Genomic DNA, 25,381 nt, shown 5'->3' on the forward strand with positions numbered 1-25,381 from the left:
GGCTGGCTCCTGGGGCTCCTTCCCGTAGAAAACTTTTTGCTACCGGTAGCTTAGGATCTGGGTTCATGCCCAGCAGTTGCCCACCTAAGGAAGTGATGTAAGTCTGTGGCCCCCAGCTGGGGTTATCTGAGAGGCTCATCACCCCTGGCAGTGACAGACACAGAGGAGCACCAGATGACAACGGGGAGTGGCAGCCCGGGCTTCTTGACTTACCCTTAACCACAAGGGAACTTATCTCCACAAGGCATCTTCCTGGGTGAAAGCTGAAGTCTGGGGGCTTGAGAAAGCAGGGCACTTAGGGGGTGCAGAGGGGCTGAGGAGGAAGGGGGCAGGAGAGCCGTCGTCTCTGCAGTCGGTTCTGATGGGTGTGTGTGGTTGAGGCCCAGGAGCGGATTTAAAGATCATCTCCAAAGATGGGGGTGGTGTGGAGTAGGGTGCTGGGGATGAGGGGCAGAATCCCTTCAGCGCTCTGTTTTATGTATCGTTCCAAAAGACTCTCCTGGGGGGAGGCTCCAGCCATTTTTCAAAACAGGGTTGGGAGAGGTCATGCTTCCAGCCTTTGTGAAAGTGGTTAGCGAGATAAAAGGAAGCCCAGCCGAGGTGCGCAGCCAACAGACCCAAGATGGAGCGCTGACAGCTTGGCAAGAGGCAGGACCCTGCTGGACAGCTCCCGGGAGCACAGATGAGGGGACCCATCCCTAGTTTCTGGTTCGGCAGGTGTGATGTTCCTCCGCAGCATTAACAAATGTTTGGGTGCTGCTGCTCCCACTCTGGGGAACATACTTTGAAAACCACCGGGTTAGAGAGAAGTTGCCTGAGAAACCTTTGATCAGGGAGAAAACAGACGCTGAGAGGCATTTTACACGGTTGTGTCTGTGATCTCTCCTTCGGCTGATGCAGGGAGGGAAGTCAGAGGAGAAGGGTCGGACACAAATGCAACATGACAAAGTCTGCAGATGGCAGATGACGGGCCACATCTGCCTGATGAGCTTTTAAAGGGAAGGGAGGCTTGAGTCCCCAGAGGTTACCTGCTGTGGGGCTGTGATGTCTTAGAAGGATCACCCTAGTCGAAACCGAGGGCCAGGGCCAGGATTAGACTAAGCTGGGATGGAGAATAAAACCTAAGTGAGAAAGAGACCACATCCCACCCAGGTTTTTATTATTTTAACCATTAAAATCCTGTAAAGTTAAAGTAATAAATACTATGTATGTGGCCACATGAAGGTCAAGTCATTCTTTGAAGCCTGAAGACAAGAGACTCCTATTCCTGGTTCCTTTTTTCCTGGCTTCCATTCCTATTCCCCCAAACCAACATTTCTGTGCTTCCCAAACTTTACGGAGTGCACAGAGCCCGGAGTGGGGATCTTTAAAATGCCAATTTGACTCAGTGGCTCTGGGGCAGGGCCCGAGATCCTACATTTCTAACCAATCCTCAGGTTATGCTGATGTTGGCCTGTGGGCCAGGCTTTGTACTGGAAGGTTTTATTTATTTTTATTTTTATTTTTTAAAGATTTTATTTATTTATTTGACAGAGAGATCACAAGTAGGCAGAGAGGCTGGCAGAGAGAGAGGGGGAGGAAGCAGATTCCCTGTGGAGCAGAGAGCCCGATACGGGGCTCAATCCCAGGACCCTGGGACCATGACCTGAGCCGAAGGCAGAGGCTTTAACCCACTGAGCCACCCAGGCACCCCTGTACTGGAAGGTTTTAAATCATTCTTTTAATTCTGTGTTCTGGTATAATCAATTTTAGACACTATTCATATGCTTCTTACTCTAATAGATGAGGATTTAAAGCCCTATTTATTTTTCCAACTTTATGTTATAATCTTATTCAGTATTTTTACCAATATTAATAGACCATGTTTATTTATAGTGATGATCTAAAGTTGTGAGGCACCTGGGTGGCTCAGTGGGTTAAGCCTCTGCCTTCAGCTTGGGTCAAGATCTTAGCCCCACATCAGGCTCTCTGCTCAGTGGGGAGCCTGCTTCCCACTCTCTCTGCCTGCCTCTCTGCCTACTTGTGATCACTGTCCGTCAAATAAATAAATAAAATCTTTAAAAAAAAATAAACTTGCTCAGTGAAGAGCCAAGTAGTGAACGGTTACTGCAGTCCATTTCTTACAAAGCCCTCTGTTTTACCCAGAGTTTTGAATTGTCTTTCTTTTCTTCTTACAATGTCTTGCTCATAATAATCTTCTGTTTCTCCCCCAAAAGCTCACCAGAGCAGATATTCTATGAAGTCCCCTTTTCTCTGGAAGACTTCCCTACCTCTACTCACTTTAATTTTTCCCTAAATCTAAAAACAATCCCTTTCTGCTCCGGAGCAGCCCTCAAGCCATTCCCTCTTAGGAAATCATCCCTTCGCCTAAAATCTTCTATGTGCAACTCATTGCTCAATTGTAACACAACTTTCCATAGCTATTTAGCTTCTTTACCCCCATCAGTAGAGATGTCTCTCTCTGCTTTTCTTGAACTCCCTTAGTCCTCCATTGTTCATCTGCATGTGCACCAGTTCAGGCACACACACTAGTATACTACTATACATACATGTGTATATACATACGTGTGTATACCTCATGGTGCTTTCTTATTCCGTCTTATGTTAATTACTTGGTATTTGCTTTGTCTCATGTGATAGACAGTGACCACTATAAGAATTTACCAATGGTTTACTGCGCATCAAGGATTTACCAATGGTTTACCACCTTTTGCTTCCTCCTCTCTTTCATGTCCCTCTTTTAGAGACATTGTTCTCTATGGAACCAAAACTAATTCATGAAAATAACAGCCACCGGAAAAACTTTCTGGCTTTCAGCCTCCATGTGGCAGTGGGGGGAGGTGAAGGAGTGAGCGTGTTGCTGCTGTGTTTGTGCTGTGCTGCTCATCTGTGTGCTGGCTGTTAAGTCCTTCGTTTGATATATGTCTATCTAATAGGTTCGTGTATGGGATATAGATATTTGGTGATAGCGTTTGTATCTTTTATAATAACTTTTTCCTAGAGGGAGCGTCTCCCTTTGTCTTGGAATGGCTCTTTTTTTCATACTTCGACATAAATGTCACTACCTGGAGTCCCCAGTTAATAGTCTCCCTTTATTCATACCCTTTGAAGTGGACTTGGCAGCTCTCCACATGGAGAGGTAGAGTTGATTTCCCCATTGCCTGAATCTGGGCTAAACTTATGACTTGCTTTGACCATTAGGATGTGGACAGAAGTGGCCATGGCCAGCTCTGAACCCAGATCTCAAGAGGTCTTGTACATGTCTACACTCTCTCTTAGGACCTCATCCTCACCATGTGTCTAGACCCAGGCTGGCCGACCAGAGGATGGGGGACCACGTGGGTGAGCACGAAGGCCATCGTGCACAGCCAACTCCGGTCAACTTGTTTGACTTGTTTGCAGACACAGATATATGAGCAGCCCCCGCTGAGGTTGGTTGTGGTTGGTTGAGACCAGAACTGCTCAGCTGAGCCCAGTTGAAACTGCAACTTCTAGAATCAGGAGATAAATAAGAATCATCATGGAGTTGTTCATTAGGCAGCAATAGCCAACTGATACATCTTGTTTATTTCCTTCAGAGCACCTCTTGGGGAGTTCTGCTAGCTGCTCAAAGACTCCACTTCCCCATCTTTAGAAAGGACACACTCTATCTTGTAGAATTATTGTGATACTTAATGGGATGATGTTTGTAAAGTTCCTGCACAAACTAGGCACCCAGGACATTTATTTATTTTCTCTTTCCCTGGAGCAGAGTAGGGATCACAGTCAGGAGGAAGCCTGAGCTGTTCTCCCTCAGGAAGAGGAGAGAAGGTCCTGAGAAAGCCCTGAGAGACTTTGGAACCATAAGAAGAAAGGTTGCTGGAAAAGGGGAGCCAGACAAACAAACAAACAGAAAGCAGAAATAGACCCATAAGTACAGAGAACAAATTGATAGTTGCCATGGGGGAAGGGGGGGGTTGGGCACAAAGGGTGAAGGGAAGTGGGGGAGGACAGGGAAACTCAGGGTGGGAGAGCAAAGCAAGCAAGCCTGCTAATTCCCCTGAAGTAGAGTCATGTTCTTGCATTGTCATTGATTGGATTTCTCTGTAACGTTGAGAAATGAAGTCTTTTAACAGAAGAATAAGCACTGTTGCTTCGGTACCTGCAGAATGCCAGGCAACCATAGGGCATAGATATTAACGTCCTCTTTTACAAAAGAGTAAACTGAGGCTCTGGGACACAGACCGTGCAGTACATGTAACATTGGACATTCCCAGATACAACCGTAACTCTGTGAGGACACCCTCCAACAGCAAACCCTGCTCATGAGCTCCGACCAGGTGCCAGGTTCTTGCCCGTGTTAGCTCTTTTGGCCCTGACAGCAACCCTCTGAGGGACTGCGATTGCTACATTTTACAGATAAGGGAAGAACTTGCCTGAGACACACAGTAAGCAGCTGTCACCCCAGCACTCTTCTGCCGAGTGTGGACCTTTCACTCTCTTTCTTGGCCACCCCCAGAGGTAGGGGTGGGGGTTCTAGAAATTATGTAGGTCGTAGGAGCCTTGAAAAGGAAAGAGAAATGAGTGAAATCTTTGAGGGCAACAGGAAGGAAGAAGGGGTCATCTTAGTAGTGGTAGGTAGTGTTGGGACTTAGGAGTAGAAGGAGACCTGTCTCCCAGCCTCTCCTCATAGCTCCCTGGATGTAGGACAGCAGATGCGGCCTTCTTCTATCACTTGGAATATAGGGAGAAAAGTCTTTATCAATACGTGTCAGAGAAGGGGACAAGAAGAGGGGTCCCAAACTCTTGCAGTTTGAGATACATTGAATAAAATGTTTAACACCATGGAAAAACAAATTCCAGGTTTAGAAAATATCAAGCAAATTTCTCCCCTGCAGGACTCCTTAGAACCTTCTCTTCCTTTAGGGCCCCTCAGAATCTTCTCTCCCGCAGGACCCCACCCCTCCCAACCTTCAATATGCTGCTTTGTCTGTTTTGTCAACAGTCTCGCCTTTTGCTGAATACCTATGCGCACACCTTGGGTCATGGGACTCGACCATGTTGTTTTGGGGCACATTTTTCTAACCATGGTTAATATCGAAAACTGGATGATTATTTCTTAGATGGGACCCTGTGAGCAATCTGAGGCCCAGGATGGCATCTTAATTCGTGATTCCCTGCATCCGGCTGGTAGAAGCTGAGTCGGCCCCTGTGTGCTGGGCCCGGTGTGCGGCTGAGAAGGAAACAGGAGCCCGGAGGTCTCGGGGGTCAACTGCCCCTCCCCCAACCCCCCAAGAAGCTCTACTTTGGGCCCCATTATAGGGACGTGAGCCTCTGATGTGGTTGTTTTGATGTGGCCATTTTGAAACTGAGGACATTTTGACACAGCTATTTTAATGCCGTGGAAATTTTCTGACTTTTTAAAAACAACAGCCATTTTGAACTTTCAGCTTGTGAAAAAAAAAATTATCAAGTATCAGTGCGGCATGGGGTCAGGCCCAGGGCGAGGGTCCGCATCGTGGGGAGGACAAGGGATAGGATGAAGTTGTGGGGTGGGGGTCCATTTTTGTTTACATTTCTTACAGGAAAAGAAGACTGAAAAGTTTAATAGTCTCATTTTTAGGGTCACCAAAAAGGCCCCCTGTATATAAAGCCTGCCGGTCATCAAGACGGTGTGATATTGGTGAAAAGAATATGCAAAGAGATCAATGGAACAGAATAGAGAGCCTGGTTGGTGATTGACCCCCATCAATACAGTCATCTTTGGCAAAGGAGATCCAAAGGAGCAGAGACAATCTTTCCTAGAACAACCTCTGGGCATCCATGTGCAAAACAAGATGAATGAACAAGTCTAGACCCAGACCTTGCACCTTTAACAAAAATGAACTCAAAATGGATCACAGATCAAAATGTAAAATGCAGAACTCTGGAACTCCTAGAAGGCAACACAAGAGTAAACCCAGGTGACCTTGAGCATGGTGATGACTTTTTAGACACAACACCAAAGACCCAAACTGTGAAAGAAAGCATCCGAGAGCTGGAAACTGACTCAAGTTACCAACTCCTACTCTGCAAAACACGATGCCGAGAGAAAGAAAATAAGCCACAACCTGGGAGGAAGTGTTTGCCAAAGATCCAGCTAGTAAAGGACTATGACCCCAAAATATACACAGGACACTTAACCTGAAAAAGAGAGACAGATGGCAAATAAGCCTATGAGAAGATGCTCTGTGTCATATGTCATCAGGAAAATGCAAATTTAAGCAACAAGGTATCACTATGCACCTACGAGAGCGGACAAGATCTGGGACATGGGTGGCACCGGGTGCTGGTTAGTCTGTTGGGGGGATGAGACCACCTATTCAGCGCTGCTGGGAATGCGAAGTGGTACAGCTGTTCCAGAAGACAGTTTGGTGACTTTTTGAAAAAACTCAACTAAACATATTCTTACCTCCCGACGGAGCAATGGAGCTCCTTGGTATTGACCCAAAGGAGCTGAACACTTTCGCCCACATAAAAACCTGCACATGGATGTTTATAACAGCCTTTCTCATAATTGCCCAAACTTGGAAGCAACCAAGATGTCGTTTAATAGGTGAGTGGATAAATGAGCGATGGTCCATCCAGACAGTGGAATAGTTTTCAGTGCTAAAAAAGAAAAAGAAAAAAAAAAGAGCCATCCAGCCCTGAAAAGGCAGGAAGGAAACTTTAATGTATTTTACTAAGTGAGAGAAGCCAATCTGAAAAGTCTACACCTGGTAGGGTTCCAACCATAGGACTAGACAGCAGGGGAGTGGGGGTGGGGGTGGGGGGGATGGAGGGTGGGGGTTGGGGGGAGGGGGAGACAAACAATGGAAACAATAAAAGGGATTGCCGGGGGTTGGGGGTGGGGGAGGAAGGGATGAACTGGGGGGCGGGGTGGGGGGGTGCAGAGAGGATTTTTTTTTTAAGATTTTTATTATTTATTTATTTGACAGAGAGAGATCACAAGTAGGCAGAGAGGCAGGCAGAGAGAGAGAGAGGAGGAAGCAGGCTCCCTGCCAAGCAGAGAGCCCGATGTGGGACTCGATCCCAGGACTCTGAGATCATGACCCGAGCCGAAGGCAGAAGCTTTAACCCACTGAGCCACCCAGGCGCCCCAGCAGAGAGGATTTTTAGGACAGTGAACGATTCTGTAGGATGAGACAATGGTGCCTACACGTCATTACAGTCTGCATTTGTCCAAATGCATCATGAGTGCTACACCAGGAGTGAGCCCTAAGGTGAACCGTGGACTTTGGGGGATAAGAATGTGTCCGTGTAGGTTCACTGATTGTAGCAAATGTATCGCGGGGTGCAGGCTTCTCATCGTGGTGGGGGTTGCTTCTGCGCGGACACCGGAATGTGTGGGAACTCTGTGTAAATCCTGTTAGTGCGTTGGACTGTATGACGGTCATGGTTCACTTCCAAGATTCCCCAGCAGTTAGCAGGGGCCCTCCCTCCGTCTGGGGTGTGGGGAGGGAGGGAGGGAGGAGGTGAGCACTTCGAATTCACCCCATGTCTCCCAGAGGCGGAAGTGGGAGGGGGAGAGCGTTGACAGAGCCCAGCTCTGGCTCCTGCCTGTGGTGGCCCAGGGAAGGGGGAAGCTCGAAGGCTTCTGGCCAGTGGGAACTCATGCTGCAAGCCTGCCCAGAAACCTGGTTTTATTGTTTCTCCTGAAGTTTCCCATGTGGCAGCCCATGATTTATTAGAAGTAGAACCTCGGTCATGTCATGTTGCTTACATGAATCCCTCTGGGGACTTTCCATCACGCCTGGCATCAGATCAAAACGACAGCCTCTGGCCTCAAGTCCCCACACGGTCGGGCACTTCCCGTTTCTCTGGCTGCCCCTCACACCTCTCCGTCCCCCAGCGGGCTGGTCCTCTCACCCTTCGACCCCTCAGGTTCTTCCTGCCACCTGTTCCCCCTGCTGGGAATGGTCATCACAATCTTCACTTTCGTGGGAAGGTCTTGGGATTCGGATCTTAAATGACACCTCCTGGGCACCTGGATGGCTCAGTCGGTTAAGCGTCTGCCTTCGGCTTAGGTCATGATCTCAGGGTCCTGGGATCAAGCCCCACATTGGGCTCTCTGCAGGAAGCCCGTTTCTCCCTCTCCCTCTGCCCCTCCCTCCTGCTTGTGCTCTCTCTCTCCCTCTTTCTCTCTCTCAAATAAATAAATAAAATCTTTTTTTTTAACCTGTCTTAGAGGAGTTTTATTTATTTATTTTTATTTTATTTTATTATGTTATGTTAGTCACCAGACGGTCTACCATTCATTTTTGATGCAGTGTTCCAAGATTCACTGTTTGCATATAATATCCAGAGCTCCATGCAATCCGTGCCCTCCTCAATACCCATCACCAGGCTGACCCATCCCTCCACCCCCTTCCCCTCTGAAACCTTCACTCTAATTCCTGGAGTCGAGTCCATGTCTCTCGAGGTTTGTCTCCCTGATTCCACACCCTCTTCATTTTTCCCTTCCGTCTCTTAATGTCCTCCATACTATTCCTGATGTTCTACATGTGAGTGAAACCATATGATGATTCTCTTTCTCTGGCTTATTTCATTTTTCATAATCCCCTCCAGTTCCATCCATGTCGGTGTAAATTATAGGTATTCATCCTTTCTGATGGCTGAATTATATTCCATTGTATATATGAACCACATCTTCTTTATCCATTCGTCTGTTGAAGGGCATCTTGGCTCTTTCCACAGTTTGGCAATTTTGGACATTGCTGCTATGAACATTGGGGTGCTTCAGCCCCTTCTTTTCACGACATGTGTATATTTGGGGTAAATACCCAGTAGTGCAATTCCTGGGTCATAGGGTAGCTCTATTTTTAACTTTTCGAGGAGCCTCTGCATTGTTTTCCAGAGTGGCTGCACCAGCTGGCGTTCCTACCAACAGTGTGAGAGGGTTTCCCCTTTCTCCGCACCCTCACCAACACACGTTGTTTCCTGCCTTGTTCATTTTTGCCATTCTAACTGGCTTAAGGTGGTATCTCAGTGTGGTTTTGATTTGAATCTCCCTGATGGCTCATGATGGTGAAAAGGAAACAGTCAACAAAACAAAGAAAAGAGGCAACTCACGGAATGGGAGAAGATGTTTGCAAATAACACTTCAGATAAAGGACTGGTATCCAAGATCTATAAAGAACTTGTCAAACTCAACACCCAAAAAGAAATAATCCAGTCAAAAAGTGGGCAGAAGGGGCACCTGGGTGGCTCAGTGGGTTAAGCCTCCGTCTTCATCTCAGGTCGTGATCTCAGGGTCCTGGGATCGAGCCCCACATTGGGCTCTCTGCTCAGCGGGGACCCTGCTCCCCCCCCCCCCGCTCTCTGCCTACTTGTGATCTCTCTTTCTGTCAAATAAATAAATAAATAAATAAAATCTTAAAAAAAAAAAAAGTGGGCAGAAGACATGAACAGACACTTCTCCAAAGAACACATATGAACGGCCAACACACACATGTAAAAATGTGCAACGTCACTCGCCATCAGGGAAATTCAAATAAAATCTTAAAAAAAAAAAAAAAGTCACCTCCTTAGTGAGCTCTTCCTAACCACCCAGTGTCAAGAGGTCTCTCCGTCGCTACGGTCTGTCTTCTTTCCTGCTCCATCCCTACCTCTGCGATCAGAGCCGGCAGGTCGTCGGAACCGGACCAGTCCGTGTTGGATGAAGGATTGCCGTGAGATCTTCGAGGAGACAGAGAGGGGCAGGGTTGGGAGGGGAGAATCTATCTTTCATAGATGGAGCAAATAAAATCGCCAAGCCCGCAGCTGCTCTCACGATCCATGTGCTATGCACACTGAATCTCAGGGGGGTGTGGATGACCTTTATTTCTCTTCTACGTAGCTGGTGTCCTGCAAGAGCTTGGCAGCTGCACCGAGAACTCATGACCTGCCCTTGAGCATCTATACTTCTGCTGCGGACATGGACGCCCCATGCATCCCCTATCTGCTGAAACCGACACGTCCTCTCACTCGCCCTCTCTAAGAAAGCTGCCCCCGGGCCTCCAGAGCCTCCGAATGATCTTGCTGCCCCCGCTCCTGCAACAGCCCATCATGTGCCGGCTCCCGTGGGTCCCGTGTCCCTCCCATTCCTCTCCTTGCTTCTGCTGCTGGGTCCCCTACTCCTGCCTGCCATCTCTCTCTCTTCCTCTCTCTGTCTCCAAACATCAGCAACATAAAGAATCTACAGGTGTCCTGGAAAACCAGTGGGACACAAGCCTGTGCTGGATTTAAGCCTGCTGTGGTAGGAGGGACCTCCACTTTCTTCAAGCCCCTCTGAGGTCAGGGAGGGGAGAGTGGCTCTGCCCTGGGTCGGCTGCCCCGGCTTGTAGCAGAATCAGCCATTCTAAGGTACAGATACTAGCTAAACATAGACCTGTGTGGGTCACTCTGTGGCCCCTAGCCACCTGTAGTTATTTACATGTGAATTGAAACCAGTTGCAAGACAACAAATACCATATAATAAATCAGTTTCTCAGTCCCACGAACTACGGTTTAGGTCCTCATCCGCCCCCTGTGGCTGGCGGCTGCCCACTGAACCGTACAGATAGAGAACATTTCCACCCCTGTAGAAAAGCTCTGTTGTTGGATGGCACTATCCTGGAGCCCCAGCGCTGACGGGAGGTGTGTCTTTCCCATTAATGTAGTTAAAAGACGATTTGTGACCTCCTAGAATGGGGTGCTGGGAGGCAACCGTGGCCAAGACCCCACGGTCCCTGTCCTCATGGAATGAGTGGACAAAGAGGGGTCATCACCAACTTTGTCCCTTGGAAGTTTGCCCTGAGGCTCCTTATACATGCAATGATCAGACCCTCACCACCATACCCCTTCGAGATGCTTAGGGTTTCCCAAGTTAGTGGGGCTTTCCTTGGTCGATGATAAGGAGAGATCTAGCAAGCTTGCCTCCAAAGACCTCACCGGGCTTTTGGAATACAACTGTCCCACTCTGTATGGAAGGCTCGGGAAGGAGTCAGGATTAAGACTCCAGTTTAAGCACGGAGAATCTGGGAAGCAGAGGATGCAAGCAAAACGCATTTCCTCTCTGCTAGAGACTGTGTCGGACACGTGGAAGTGGGGGGGGGCGATCGACAGGAGGGAACCCAGAAGTGGCTCTCCCACTGGCCCCTGCAATGAGGTATGTGGGTCCTTCCTCTGCTGCAGGCAGCAGAGCTTGTGGGCAGCAGGATCCGTGCCCCAGGGGCTCCCTCAGTCGGCCCTGGCGCCGGGGGACAGGCACACATACTGCCCTGCCCTCTGGAACTCTCCTTCGTCACATGTGAGAACACAAAGAGAGACATGCCCTCTGTCAGAGGACGCCTATAACCTCATAAACATCCAACTCTGACTTCCACCTGCACACGGAGACACATGGCAAGGGACAGAAGTCGGGGGTCCTCCCCGTGAGGAATGAACCCACACTGCACCACAGCGAAAGGAATCACGTTGCTCTTGGCTCCTTGGAGAAAATCATTTTTCCCTTCTTCATGTCTCCCTGCCTCCCCAGACTCGAGCTTCCTCTCCGCATCCCCAGGGAGGGGGTTCGGGTGTTCTAGAACTTGGTGCCGCCTGAGCGTCCCTACTTCACTGGGACCACGAGGGACCACACAGCGGAAGACATCACCCCACGACAGTGCATTTATCCTTCTCTTCTTCCCTGACTCCCCTCCCTAACTCCTGCCAGCCTCATCCCACTCCCGGGGATGCCCTTACCTGGTGAGGTGATGGCTTGAGTCCCGAAGAGGTGGGAGCCGAGCGTCTTCCTGGCTGGGGGCTCCCGCACCCATAGCACGTGTCTCAGCATCCTGAAAGCGTTCCTAGGCCCCAGGCCAGCCCCGGGGTGGGGTGGGGGGGCAGAAGCAGGTCCACGGCTCCCCGCTGGCCCGAGGACGGCCAAAAACCAGTTCAGAGAGCATCTCTCCTCTCTATTGCTCCTTCTTTTTTTTCTGTTCAGAATTGCCAATGTGGAGGGAGAAATGAAAGGCCAGAGCCCCTGGCTAGGGTACTGTTTTAGACACCAATACTCAACGACTCTGGGCCGAGAGCAGGGAATTCACGGCCCCCTCAAGGCTGCTGAATCAACCAGTGCTTTCATTCTTACTGCTCATTCTGTAACTTTTGTACATGCTGCTTGTTGGCCTTTCCCATGGAGATAGTCGGCCGAGCTGCTGATGCCTCACGGTGCTCTGTGTGAACGGACGGTGACCGATGGGTCGAGCATCAGGGGACAGCCACCCTGCCGTTCCGGTGAGCCCACGGGATGAACAACGTACTGGCAAGAGGAAACCTGTCTCCACGAGAGTGCTGCTGTGATTTCCCCCCAGAACAAAGATAAAAGAGAGGTCTTTGTAATGACAGCAAGGAACTGACTTGGGTCTTTCCTCTGTTAGCTGAGGTTACCGGCTGTAGCTTCTTCTCCACGATTATCCCCCCACGCGCCCCTCCATTGCCAGGCACAGCCCCTGACCCTGGGACCTGGGAAGGGGACCACCACGTCGTGATCGAAGGCCTACCAGAGCTGGGGGCCGGAGAACTTCATCTGTAGGCCTCATTAAGAACATACCATTTCGTATGTTTAGGCTTTTACAAAAACATCATCAAAACAGCCATTGTTAATCAGATGAAACATTGTTGTCGGTGTCCGTGTATCTGATGGAGGGTGGTCACATCGAAATGAAAGCTTACAGTATCTGACCCCAACTTTAAGGGGTCTGTGACACGCCCCCCCCCCCCCGCCATGCTCCCTGGCTTCCTAGACAGGCATCACACGCATGACTTTCTAAAGCAGCGTCATTCAGAAGGATTTTCAGAGACCTGTGCTGCCTGCTGCAGAAGCCACTAGCCCGCGGGGCCATTGAGCTTTCCCAGTGGGGCTGCTGCAACCAAGGAACTAGTTACATTTCAATTAGTTTGATTTTGAGAAGGTCCCTGTGGCCAGTAGCCACTGTGTCTGTGTCCAGTGGGAGGGCTCTGTGGGTTTGGGTCAAGCTGTCAAGGCCAGAAAGGGTGATGCGGTGATGTGCCGTGCAGGGGTGCTGGTCCCCGGCAGGTGTGGCCAGACCCCGTCCCCTGCCCCAGCCCAGCAAGCTGGCGAGGCTGAGCACCCTCCCTCAACAGCACCTCTTTCTCCCCTTCCCCTGCAAGTAGTTGTGCTGTCTAGGAAAAGACTGTGTTCTTAGCCTCTGCCGTCCATAGACAAGTCTTCAGAAAAGATGGTTTCCCTTAGCCCAGCAGTTCTTGGTTTTTCACTTCTGGTTGCAAATCATCAGGTCTGCTGATTGCTGGAGCTACAGCTGGTGACTCCCCGTCCCCACCCTCCTGGGTCACCCCACCCGTGACAACACAGGCCGGGGGTAGCTGACTTCCTTTATAGTGTTTTTGCAAAGTTGCCTGCACAGAACCCACAGAAGCCTTGTCCCTCATCCCAGGCAGAGAGCAGACTAGCCTTCTTCCTCTACACGGAGCTGGTGGGGCCAGCTTCTCCTGGAGCCTCGCCCGCTGCCCTCCGCAGTGAGTATCACCTTTCTCCTCTGCACGTTCCCAGGTCTCCCGTGCCCTCCCCTGTGCATTGCCTCGATGGCTTTTGCTTATCTGTCCAGTGTTCATGAGTGCCAGACACTTTGCTAGAAGCTTCCAGGGAGGCAAAGGTGAATCAGGTAGTGGCTTGCCCAGGCTTCAAGGATGAGTAATAAGATACCTTCCCACCCACACATGGGAGGTAAAGATTCAAGGCAGTCTGTTCTGTGATTTGTACCTTACAGGGGGGAGAAGCCAGCACTCGGGACAGGTGACAAAAAGAGGGTCAGGACTAGGAAAGTAAAGCCCCCAGACAGGCCTTGGGTCCAAGAGTCTGCCCCATGGAAAGATGTCCGGGGCGGCATTCTCTGTAGCAGCAAGAAATTAGAAACAAGTAAAGTTTGCACCAGGATGTGACTGGTTAAGTGAACTATGGTGTAGCCGGACGATGGAACACCCCACAGCTGTCAAGTCTGATGACAGCTCTACGTTAATTGGCAAAAGTGGGCTGGGAAAGAGTGTTAACTAGAAAGCCGGGTCAATAATGGTTTGTGCAGCCTGATTCCCTTCCCATTGTGTGTGTCTATGTGTGTGTGTGGGTGTGTGTGCGTGTGTGAGGTTATGTTGCAGAGAAAATGTCTAAAAGGATACATCTCAGGGAGTGACCAAGAGCCAACCCAAGAAAGGGCTGTTGGAGCAGTTTTAATCGTCGTCATTGTCTTGATTTGCTCTAGGGTTGCTGTTGTTACTGCTTGTATGTTATGAAATGTGCAAAATCTCCTTTAGAATCAGAAAAAAGCAAAGCTCCTTTTTTTTTTTTAAGATTTTATTTATTTAGGGCACCTGGGTGGCTCAGTGGGTTAAAGCCTCTGCCTTCGGCTCAGGTCATGATCCCAGGGTCCTGGGATCGAGGCCCGCATCGGGCTCTCTGCTCAGCTGGGAGCCTGCTTCCTCCTCTCTCTCTGCCTGCTTCTCTGCCTACTTGTGATCTCTGTCTGTTAAATAAATAAATAAAAATCTTTAAAAAAAAAAAAAAGATTTTATTTATTTATTTGACAGAGAGACCACAAGTAGGCAGAGAGGCAGGCAGAGAGAGAGGGGGAAGCAGGCTCCCTGCCAAGCAGAGAGCCTGATGTGGGACTCGATTCCAGGACCCTGAGACCATGACCTGAGCTGAAGGCAGAGGCTTTAACCCACTGAGCCACTCAGGCACCCCAAAAGCTCCTTTATTTTTAAGGACTCCTCAGTGACTATGGCTTTGTCCTTTACAACCTATGCACCCTCTCCAGTTTCCCGGAAGCCAAGGCTCTGTAGCTGGCCAGTGTGGCAGGTGAGCTGTCGCCAAGCCCAGAGCTGGACGTTGGGGGCAGCTGCTAGCCTGCTGGAGCCCGTCTCCTCCTCCCCCTGCTGAATAAGCCCCTGGGGCTAGCTGCCTCTTTTCTCCATATCTGTCTGCTCTGAAACCTCCCACCAGGACTCTGGGCTCATAGGTTGCTCAGCGTGGCACCCACAACAGGGCAGGGGTGGGCACCCGACCCAGGCTTGGCCTGCAGTCGGCCCGGTAGACCCTGCTTCCAGGCCTACCAAAAAATGCAAGCAATGATTCAATCTCGGTGTAGCAAAGTGAACAAAAATCAGAGCAACACCCACATTCCTGACTCACATTAGTGTCTGTATCCAGCTCACCGACAATGGTTGACCAGGGAGGCTGGGGCTCCATAGTGATGTTTTTCTCAAGCAAACTCTACACCCAACACGGGGGTTGAACTCATGACCCGAGGATCAAGTGTCCCAGTATTCTACTGAGTTAACCAGCCAGGAGCCCCTCCAGGATGATTTTCACGTCAATTACTTAAGGACAGCTGAGAACAGAAAAATAACGGTTGGATGGTAATGGATGCCAGCCTAACTTTTCTCAGAGTTACTTTTTTTTCCCTTATTATTATTATTATATTTTTTAGTAAATTAACAGCTCTCCGTTCTTTCTACTACCATCAAAGCTCCTGTACACATCTGTTTTCTGACTTTCACGCCTTTGTGCATACCTTTCCCTGCCCTCGAGCAATGTTCTCTCCCCTCATTGCACATCCTGATCCTTTCCAGCCTTCAAGAATCAGCAAAAAAATGTCACCTCCTCGAAGAAGCCCTCCTGGGTTTCTCCCACGCTGGAGTCATGACTTCCTCCTCCTGATTCCCAAACCGACTGGTAGCACTTAGCATTGCTGGTATTTGCTGCGATGACATATCCATTGTACTTGAATGTCAGCTTCTTGAGGACATGGATCAGGTCTCACACGGTGTTTAAGTGGGAGAGGTGCATCCATTGTATCCGGTGTCAAGACACATTGAAGGAGTAGCTGGAGGACGAAGAATGTTCCCTCCTTCTCCCGTAGCCCTCTGCATTCTGCAAAGAGCATTGCACTCGCTCCTTGCCACAAACCCTTGCAAGCCAAGGAAATCTAGGCTCGGTGAGGACATGGCCCTTCTTGCTAAGGTCCCACATGCAGAAAGAGATGGATCCAGGGACATTTGGGGGTCTGTCGTGCTTCCCTTCACCGCACCCATTATGCTGCAGGATGCGGCCAGGCCTTTCAGATTTGAGCAGTTGTAGCTCCATAATGAGGCCATCCTGAGCACGGTGAGGAGAGACTGAGGCAGTGCTGAGCCAGAAGCTGGGGCCCTCCCAGCAGACCCGAGAGGGGCCCGCTTTCAGTATGTTTTGTTATATGTGGGTGTTTGCCTCCTTCTCAGGGGTGACAAGAAAATGAAAGCGAGCCTGGAGATTTTGCGATTGGTGCAGTAAAATCTCCCAAGAGTATTCTGATGGGAGAGGGGAATTCTAGCTCAAGGGCCCTCGGCAGTGTCTTTTGACGGTGGCTCTAGGGAGGACTATGCTTCGATTCTACACTTTTTGGCTCTCCCCAAATTTTCCATGAGCCCGAAACACATTGAGAGGCGGCAAGATAAGCCTTCCCAAAATGCTCCTGTAGGAGCTCAAAGTTGTAAAAAGTAGCCATGGAGAATTTAATTACTTTTTTTAAAAAAAGATTTTATTTATTTGAGAGAGAGAGGAAGAGATCGCAAGTAGGTAGAGAGGCAGGCAGACAGAGAGGAGGAAGCAGGCTCCCCGCGGAGCAGAGAGCCCGAGCCTGAGACCATGACCTGAGCTGAAGGCAGAGGCTTTAGCCCACTGAGCCACCCAGGTGTCCCAGAGAATTTAGTTACTTTTAACTACTAATTGGGGCTACCTTCCAGGCCAAACGGAGAGGGCCGTGAGGGCCTTCTGGGGCCGAGCTTGGCTAACAGGTGTATGGTGTAGGGAACGGAAGCACACTGGGGCTTCTTTAAAAAAAAAAAAAAAAAAGGTGACAGGTTATTTTTACAATAGTTCCTAAAATAAAATTTCATGCACAAAGTAAAATATTTAAATAGTTTACAAAACCTGAAGGGAAAAAAAGAAAGTCTCACTTTCCACTGGTCATGATTGTTCAATCTCCTTCCAGAAAATGTTTCAGTACTGATAAGCACTGAAGTGTGTAACTGTTACATATATTTAAAAAAAAAAAGATCTTGCAACATAGTCTTCTCTTTTGTATTGCTACCTAATACTCTTAGTGACCTCTCTTTATCAGTGTGAGGTCTAGTGCATTCTAGTTATGGACTATTTGAGTGTTATTGAAGGACGGATCAAAACATTACCAACTGCTGGTTGTTAAGGTTGTTTCTCACATCTCCCAAGGTGTATCTTTATGTTCTTTTGTGAGAATAACAATAGGGCATGTTTCCAGGGTCAAGGGCGGAGTCAGAGCTGTTGTGCCTTGTAAATTTTGACAAGAGATAGCTCTATCCTCTGAAAATGTTGTGCAGGGCAAGGGCAAGAGGGCAGGAGGGGTGCAAATATCAACCATTCTGTCTACGTCACCAGAGAAACCTCAGAGGGCTTCACCGAGGAGGTGACATTTTTTTGCTGGCCCTTAAAGGCTGGAGAGCATGGGGACACGTGATTTATACTCCCCACTAACTAGCTATAACTAATTATAACCAATGCCATTCTTTCTTCTTTATGGGACTTTTTTTTCCCCTGGGGAGTTTATTTTCTTCCATATTATTTCTTAACATCCAGTCTTCTTCTTCTTCTTTTTAAATATTTTATTTATTTATTTGAGAGAGAGAGACAGTGAGAGAGAGGATGAAGCAAGGAGAAAGTCAGAGGGAGAAGCAGACTCCCTGTGGAGCTGGGAGCCTGATGCAGGACTTGATCCCGGGACTCCAGGATCATGACTTGAGATGAAAGCAGTCACTTAACCAACTGAGCCACCCAGGCACCCAACATTCAGTCTTCTTATGCAGGTAGAAAGGAACCCTGTACTAGAAATATATAAAGTGTTTTCTGGCTAATGTCTCAAAAACCCCATCTTCCTGTTTCCCAACCTATAATAGAATTACATGAGCTGAGTTGGGAATTTCCACACTTAACTGGGCATTTTAAAAAAAAAGAGAGAGAGAGAGAGAGAGAGAGAGATTTTCCTTCTTAAGGGCATGATTCATAAACAAAAAGAGGGGGCACCTGGGTGACTCAGTGGGTTAAGCCGCTGCCTTTGGCTTGGGTCATGATCTCAGGGTCCTGGGATCAAGTCCCACGTCGGGCTCTCTGCTCAGCAGGGAGCCTGCTTCCCTTCCTCTCTCTCTCTCTGCCTACTTGTGATCTCTCTCTCTCTCTCTCTGTCAAATAAATAAATAAATAAATCTTTAAAAAGAAAAAAAAAAGAAACAAAAAGAGGATGGTAAAATCAACCGGACAATGTGAAATTTGGGGGAGGGGCTATCCTCTGAGATGCGGCCAACACCCCAGCTCCCATCCAAACATCCACCCACTAATTTCAGCAACCATTGGCAGGTTTCCAATCCCAGGATTCCTTCTATATTTAATAGCTAGCACCTTAAAAAGAGCTTTCTCTCCTCTTCATTTATTTTGTCATTCATTTGCAGCAGTATGGACTCCCGGAGCCTCACAGAGTTGAATGAGCTAGAATGATTGCTTTACTTAATTTGGTGCCCAAATCACCTTCCATGTGGCTAGCGGGAGCCCCGAAGTTTGGCACCTACGTCCTTTTGACAAGCCCTCATGGTTCCTCAAACACTTGCTTCCTGATGCAATAAATAAATAAATAAATCAGCTCCAGGTTCATCTTGCAGTTTTCCTGCCCCAGCTCTGGAGTTAGACATTTCTCTAGGGTCTGCTTCCTTTTGGTGGAAGAAGGTATTTAGAAACTAAGATCTGAGCAATGACAGCTTATTCTGTTGTGTCATTGTTCTTGGGTTCTCTCAGGAGACAATACATGTGCGTATACACACAAGTTACTTAAGCTTTAAAAACATGAGTTCAGGGGCGCCTGGGTGGCTCAGTGGGTTAAGCATCTGCCTTCAGTTCAGGTCATGATCGTGGGGTCCTGGGATCGAGCCCCGCATCGGGCTCTCTGCTCAGGAGGGAACCTGCTTCTCCCTCTGCCCCTCCTCTCTGCTCATGCTCTCACTTTCATAAATAAATAAAATCTTTATTTTTTTATTTTTATTTTTCTAAAGATTTTATTTATTTATTTATTTGACAGACAGAGAGAGAACATGGTCAGGGGAAGTGGGAGAGGGAGAAGCAGGCTTCCCATTGAGCAGGGAGCCTGATGCAGGCTCGATCCCAGGACCCCACGATCATGACCTGAACAGATGGCCAACTCTTAACCGACTGAGCCACCCAGATGCCCCTAAAATCTCAAAAAATAAAATAAAATAAAAACACTTGAGCCCTCAATTCCAATAAATAGCACAAGGCATTCCAAGGCATACGCTGCTGGCAAGAATGTTGCAAGGAACCAGTTTGGGCCACCTTCCTCCTCGCTTGCTAAAGGCAGGAGAGGACTCTGGGGAGGGAAGAAAACCAGAAAGTTTTCACTGTTTTTCCTTTCTTCAGTTGAACCACTGTTTTGGGGTCCAACTACAAAGAAACGGCACATATTCCAAGTACAGAATGTAAGTCCTGACTTATGTATATGCCCACGAAACCTTCCCACGATGAGCACAGCGAACATCTCCATCACCCCAAAAGGCTTCCTTGTGTGCCTTTGCACCTCCCACCCCCACGCTCTCTCCTGCCTCTTCTCTCTCTTACCAGAAAATCACTGGTCTGAGTTCTTTCACGATAGATTGCTTTGCATTTTCTAGAATTTCATGTAAGTGAATCACAAAGTATGTGCTGCCTTGGTCTGGCTTCTTTACTCAGCCTCATTATTTTGAGAGCCATCCGTGTTGCTGTGTATATCCGTTATTCATTCTGATTCCATTGTGTGGCCACGCCAATGTTTTTCGCTTATCCCTTCCCGAGACTTGACGGACATTTGGGTTGTTTCCAGTAACGGCTCTTATAAATAAAGCTACTAGTGTGTATATCAGTCTTTTGTGGCCACATGCTTGCATTTTTCTTAGGTAAGTACATGGTTATTTGATGGTTAGATCACACGGTAAGCGTTTGTTTAACTTTTTAAGAACCTGACAAACGATTTTCCAAAGTGGTTGCATCACACGTCAGGTACTGAAAACCACTATACTTTCAGAAAAGGAGGCTGAGTCACGATGTTGTGTTATGGAAAGGAAACCAACAGGATAGGGTTGGATCTATGAAGGGGAATTGTTTCCTTCTAGAAACTTAGGGTGTGACGCTGGACATGGTTCTTTGGAATATATTCGCGTAAGGCGTACAGAGAAATGCCTGGCTCAGGTAGAGAGATCCTTCCTTGAAGAGAGGCAAGCTGCTCTTCCCTGAGTCATATTGGGGTAGGTTTACAGAGCTTCAGAGCACATGTGAACAACAGCCAAGATTTATTTAAGTCAGCTTGGAGGCCCTTTGTGTTAGGGAACTAACTACGTTTTCTTTGCTAAACAAACCCTGGGACCTCCTTTTCCTGCTGGAGTCAGGAGACGGAGAAAATAGGGCCCGTTTCCTTATCCTGGGTTTGTAAACAGAGCATGTAGGCTGGTGCTAGGGCTCTGAACCTCTCTGGGGGAGGGACCCAGCCTTTGTCTCCTGTGTCCTTGCCACCTGGTTATCCCGCAGAGTCTGGGCCCAGATGGTTCTCAAGTTGACCTCCCTCCCGTGATCTTCAGGAGCCCCCTGGTTGATAAAATAAGTGTGGAACATTTAGCAAAACAGAGCATGATTATGAAGTTACATCAAGAGAAAAAGAACTAATGTGAAAAGGACGTGCTGTAAAACGTTAAGGCCCCAAAGGGCTCTCAGGGGAGCGGTCTCTCTTATTCCTATGTTAACGACCAAGGTCATTTTGAAATCGAGAATATTTGGTTTGACATCAATGTCAGGAGGACTCTAACTTCTGCTTGGGATTCTTTCTTAAGAACAAACGAATTTAACATTCAGTCTTCGTCTTTAGGTATTCATTGCCGTTCTTTTGCAAGGCAGACCTCTTTTTGATCTGTGTCCTCTCTTTGGAGAAGCGAGCTTGAATCTTATCCATCATGGTGGCCACAGAATTCACAGTGAGTACATCCACATTCCTCGGGCTCCTTGAAACACACTGTCGTCTTGCCTGTTTGTGGGGGGTGGGAGGAGATTTGTGGGAAGGAAACTGCTGCGGGGAGCGATTTCTCTGCGTGGTTTCCCTGGGCGAGATCTCTGCTGAGCTGTGCCCTGGAGGGACTGTTGACGCCAGCACAGAGGGCTCTGCAAACACGCAAAACCAGAAGAGCTTGGGGGTATGTGGCGAAGTGAGAGGAAAATGCTATTTGTGATTTTATTAACATGTAAGGGTGTTTATGATCTTTAACTAGATGTGCCTGCTTCTGTGTGTCTGTTCTGAAATTGAGACAAACAAGGGTGAGGGACGATCCATAATTTGGTTTAAAAAAAACACAAAACAATAAAACCCTTGGTGAGGGTGAGCTTAGGCTTCTTGCCTAACAGGACAGAGCCTTTAGAGAGACCAAAGAATGATATGTGAGTGCTGAACCTGCACAACTGTACAGGGCCTATACTTAGAAGGGCCATTTGCTTGACTTCATGCTCTGCTGCCTTGAAATTCTTACCAAATTTTGAGCAAAGGATCCTGAAAATGACATTGCTTGTACCAGCGCTTATGTATGTGTGTGCATGGGAGAGGGTATGGATGTGAGTTTGCATGTGAGAGAGAGAGAGTGTGTGTGTGTGTGTGTGTGTGTTGGTGCTTCATGAGCAGAGGCTACATAGCTTTCAGAAGACTCAGAGGAATCTGGTCTTGGAAAAGTTTAGGAGCCTCTGAGGACCCCTTGGGTGTAGGGAATGGAGAGGAGAAATCAGAATCATTCAGGGTTTGATAAAAGTTTTGTGCCCATCATGGGTCCTAAAGGGCTCTGAGCACTTGCCACATGTCCTGTCACTGTTGGTTTGCTTGTGTGTGCCCTCACTAGGATGTGGGTTCCACAAGCGGGAGCCATGTCTGACTCAGCGGCGGCTGCGGTGTTAGCGTGAACACATGCACACAGTTCCTGACATAGCCTCAGCGCACGATAACATTCATTGGATATATAAATCTGTCGGGTGATCCAGACAGATGCTCTCAGAAATGCCAGCTTTCCACTCACATGTGTCTCTGTCTCATCATAGACTTTTGGGATGGGGACGACCACGTGGCCCATGCCTCTGTCATCCCGCCATCTTCCAAAGGCTTGTCCTTAACCAAACGGTATCCGATATCTCCTTGCAGACCTTCTTCTCTAACATATCTGACGACTACAGCTACCCCTCCACGTCTACCATGGATGATGACTTTGAAAACACTTTCTGTGAGAAAAGCCACGTCAGGCAGTTTGCGAGCTACTTCCTCCCCCCCTTGTACTGGCTTGTGTTCATCGTGGGCGCCGTGGGCAACAGTCTGGTCATCCTTGTCTACTGCTACTGCACACGGGTCAAGACCATGACCGACATGTTCCTCTTGAATCTGGCAATCGCCGACCTTCTCTTTCTCATCACCCTTCCCTTCTGGGCCATCGCTGCTGCCGACCAGTGGCGGTTCCAGCCCTTCCTGTGCAATGTGGTCAACAGCTTGTACAAGATGAACTTCTACAGCTGCGTGCTGTTGATCATGTGCATCAGCGTGGACCGGTACATCGCCATCGCTCAGGCCATGAGAGCCCAGAACTGGAGGCAGAAAAGGCTCCTGTACAGCAAAATGATTTGCCTCACCGTCTGGATAGTGGCAGCCCTGCTCTGCATCCCAGAAATCCTGTACAGTCAACTCAGGAAGCAATCGGACATCACCATCTGCACCATGGTTTACCCCAGCGACCAGAGCACCAGAGTGAAGTCCACAGTCTTGACCCTGAAGGTCCTCCTGGGCTTCTTCCTCCCTTTCGTGGTCATGGCGTGCTGTTACACCATCATCATTCACACTCTGTTACAAGCCAGGAAGTCCTCCAAGCACAAGGCCCTGAAGGTGACCATCACGGTCCTTACGGTCTTTGTCCTGTCTCAGTTCCCCTACAACTGCATTCTGTTGGTGCAGACCATCGACGCCTACACCATGTTCATTTCCGACTGTGCCATTTCCATCAACATTGACATCTGCTTCCAGGTCACTCAAACCATCGCCTTCTTCCACAGTTGCCTGAACCCCGTCCTCTACGTCTTTGTGGGCGAGAGATTCCGCCGGGATCTCATAAAGACCCTGAAGAACTTGGGTTGCATCAGCCAGGCACAGTGGGTCTCATTCACGAGGAGAGAGGGAAGCGTGAAGCTATCATCCATGCTGCTGGAGACGACCTCTGGTGCTCTCTCCTACTGAGGGGTCTCCGCTCTGACATGGATGGCCCTTTTCGGAAATTACAAGAAATACGGGGGTACACCTGCACTACGTGCAACTGGAGGGAAACCAATGAAGAAGAAGAAGAATGAAGTGAGGATAAAGACAAACCCGGAAAGGGATAAATTTGGACGATTACTTTAGTTAGAATTTCCAAGCCAGAGTTTTCCAAACTGACTGGCTGTCCAATGAGACTGTTGCTTGGCTCTTGGCTACAATGGCTGCAGTTTTCAGCAGACTGGTCCCGCAGACCACCCCCCCCCCCCGGCTTTTTGCCACCTAACGGAGCATTGATGCGGCTGACCTTGGAAGGGTTTCTGTAACTCCACACCTGCCTGCCGGGTTGACCTGCCCGAGGACTCTGCTTGTCCACTCGTGTCACAGGGGTGGGTCAGCCTGCAGGGAGACCCCGAGAGCCCAAGTTGGCAGAACCGGCTCTGGCTCTGTCTTGGGCACACTCTGCCGAGTGGCTTCTGGGATGGTCTGCTTCGTCTCCTCCCTATAAAACCAGTTAGTTTTATTGAGCCTCTTTTTTTCTGAGCTTGCTGGAAGGATATCTGCCTCCCCGCTGCTTCTCTTTTTCTTATTGTACAGTGCTGACCTGTGCAAAGGCTTCCAATTCTGAGATGAGGCTGGGGAAAAAAAAAAAAGTAATGCAGCTCACTTTTGCTTTGTGTCTTCTATCTCACCTGTGAAATGTTTTATATACCAGAAAAAGTGCTTTTTGACGATTGTGTAAAATACTCATTACTGGTCACTTTCTTTGTCATTTCTGTATTTTAGAAGTGCCCCGTGAGAGGTCCCGTAGCCACATTAGAGTGTGAAGAACAGATCAGGATAAGGAAATAAAATCTCTGAAACACTTTAAAGCCATCTGGATTGCAGGTTGTGTTTTGTTTTTTGTTTTTGTTTTTTCTTTTCACTTTTTATGAATTCAAGCTAACGCAGGGCGTCTGGGTGACTCAGTCAGTTAAGTATCTGACTCTCGATTTCGGCTCAGGTCATGATCTCAGGGTGGTGAGATCAAAGCCCGCAGGGGGCTGGCTCCCTGCTTGGTGGGGCCGTCCACTTGGGATTCTCTCTCTCCCTCTCCCTCTGCTCCCCCCTCTCAAGTAAATAAATTCTTTAAAAAAATAAAAAATAATTAAAATTAATTAAAATATTAAAAATACTTAAAAAATAAAAAAATAATTCAAGTTAGTTAACATGTAGTGTATTATTAGTTTCAGGGCCAGAGTCCACTCATCACTTGCCTACAATGCTCAGAGCTCACCACAAGTGTCTCCTTAATGCCCGTCCCCCAGTTACCCTATCCCACCCCCACTTCTCTTTGGGTGCTTTTTTTTTTTTTTTTTAAGGTTTAATTAATTTATTTATTTGACAGAGAAAGAGAGGGAGAGTGTGTGAGCACAAGCAGGGTGAGCAGCAGACAAAGGGAGAAGCAGACTTCCAGAAGAGCAAGGAGCCCAACTCAGGGCTCCATCCCAGGACCCCAGGATCATGACCTGAGCCAAAGGCAGATGCTTAACTGACTGAGCCACCCAGGGGTCCCAGGGTGCCTGGTTTTTAATCTCTTCTCTGGCCAAGCTTATTTCCCAGGTTTGTCCCAATCAGTCCAGTGGAATTTCCAAGGGGGACTATTCGAGGGGGACACAGAGAACTGGGTTTTGACACTTGGTCTCAAGGAGGCATCGCTGGGGTTTCAGTCCCAAGAGTGGCTTCCAAAGGGGGCACAGATGCCCTGGACTCTGCCACATCCTCCTTCTCCTCCCTGTCCAAGCAGTAGAGGGAGCACAAACCGGGCAGCAACGCGCAGGCTTTGCTAACCCGTCCTATGTATGGGCAGTGTCTGTCTGGGACCAGCATAGCGACATGGGTCCTCCTGCAAAAAACACCACTTACAGTGAAGGGGAGGGTGACATCCCCAAGGCCATTGTATGGACAGAGCCATTGCTCGGCTACCATTTCCAGGAGACCCCGGGGTGGCTTTTAAGGAAATCAGGAGAATAAGCAAC

The 25,381-nt window shown here is 48.5% G+C and overlaps 1 protein-coding gene across 1 annotated transcript; it reads left to right on the plus strand.

The window, feature by feature from the left end:
• Positions 1-20,883: 20,883 nt before the first annotated feature.
• Positions 20,884-24,233, plus strand: CCR9 (C-C motif chemokine receptor 9). Its single transcript, XM_059387807.1, has 2 exons — positions 20,884-21,069; positions 22,272-24,233. The coding sequence occupies exons 1-2, from the start codon at positions 21,049-21,051 to the stop codon at positions 23,346-23,348; spliced, it is 1,098 nt and encodes a 365-aa protein (XP_059243790.1). The 5' UTR covers positions 20,884-21,048; the 3' UTR covers positions 23,349-24,233.
• Positions 24,234-25,381: the final 1,148 nt, after the last annotated feature.

This window comes from Mustela nigripes, chromosome 2, assembly GCF_022355385.1.
Source record: "Mustela nigripes isolate SB6536 chromosome 2, MUSNIG.SB6536, whole genome shotgun sequence".
NCBI classification, from domain to species: Eukaryota; Metazoa; Chordata; class Mammalia; order Carnivora; family Mustelidae; genus Mustela; species Mustela nigripes.

Bases quoted from the DNA above. Each gene is read 5' to 3' on its own strand.
- CCR9 (XM_059387807.1), top strand. From the start codon at position 21,049: ATGGTGGCCACAGAATTCACA. The intron at 21,070-22,271 runs GTGAGTACATCC...ATCTCCTTGCAG, and splicing joins TGGTGGCCACAGAATTCACA to ACCTTCTTCTCTAACATATC.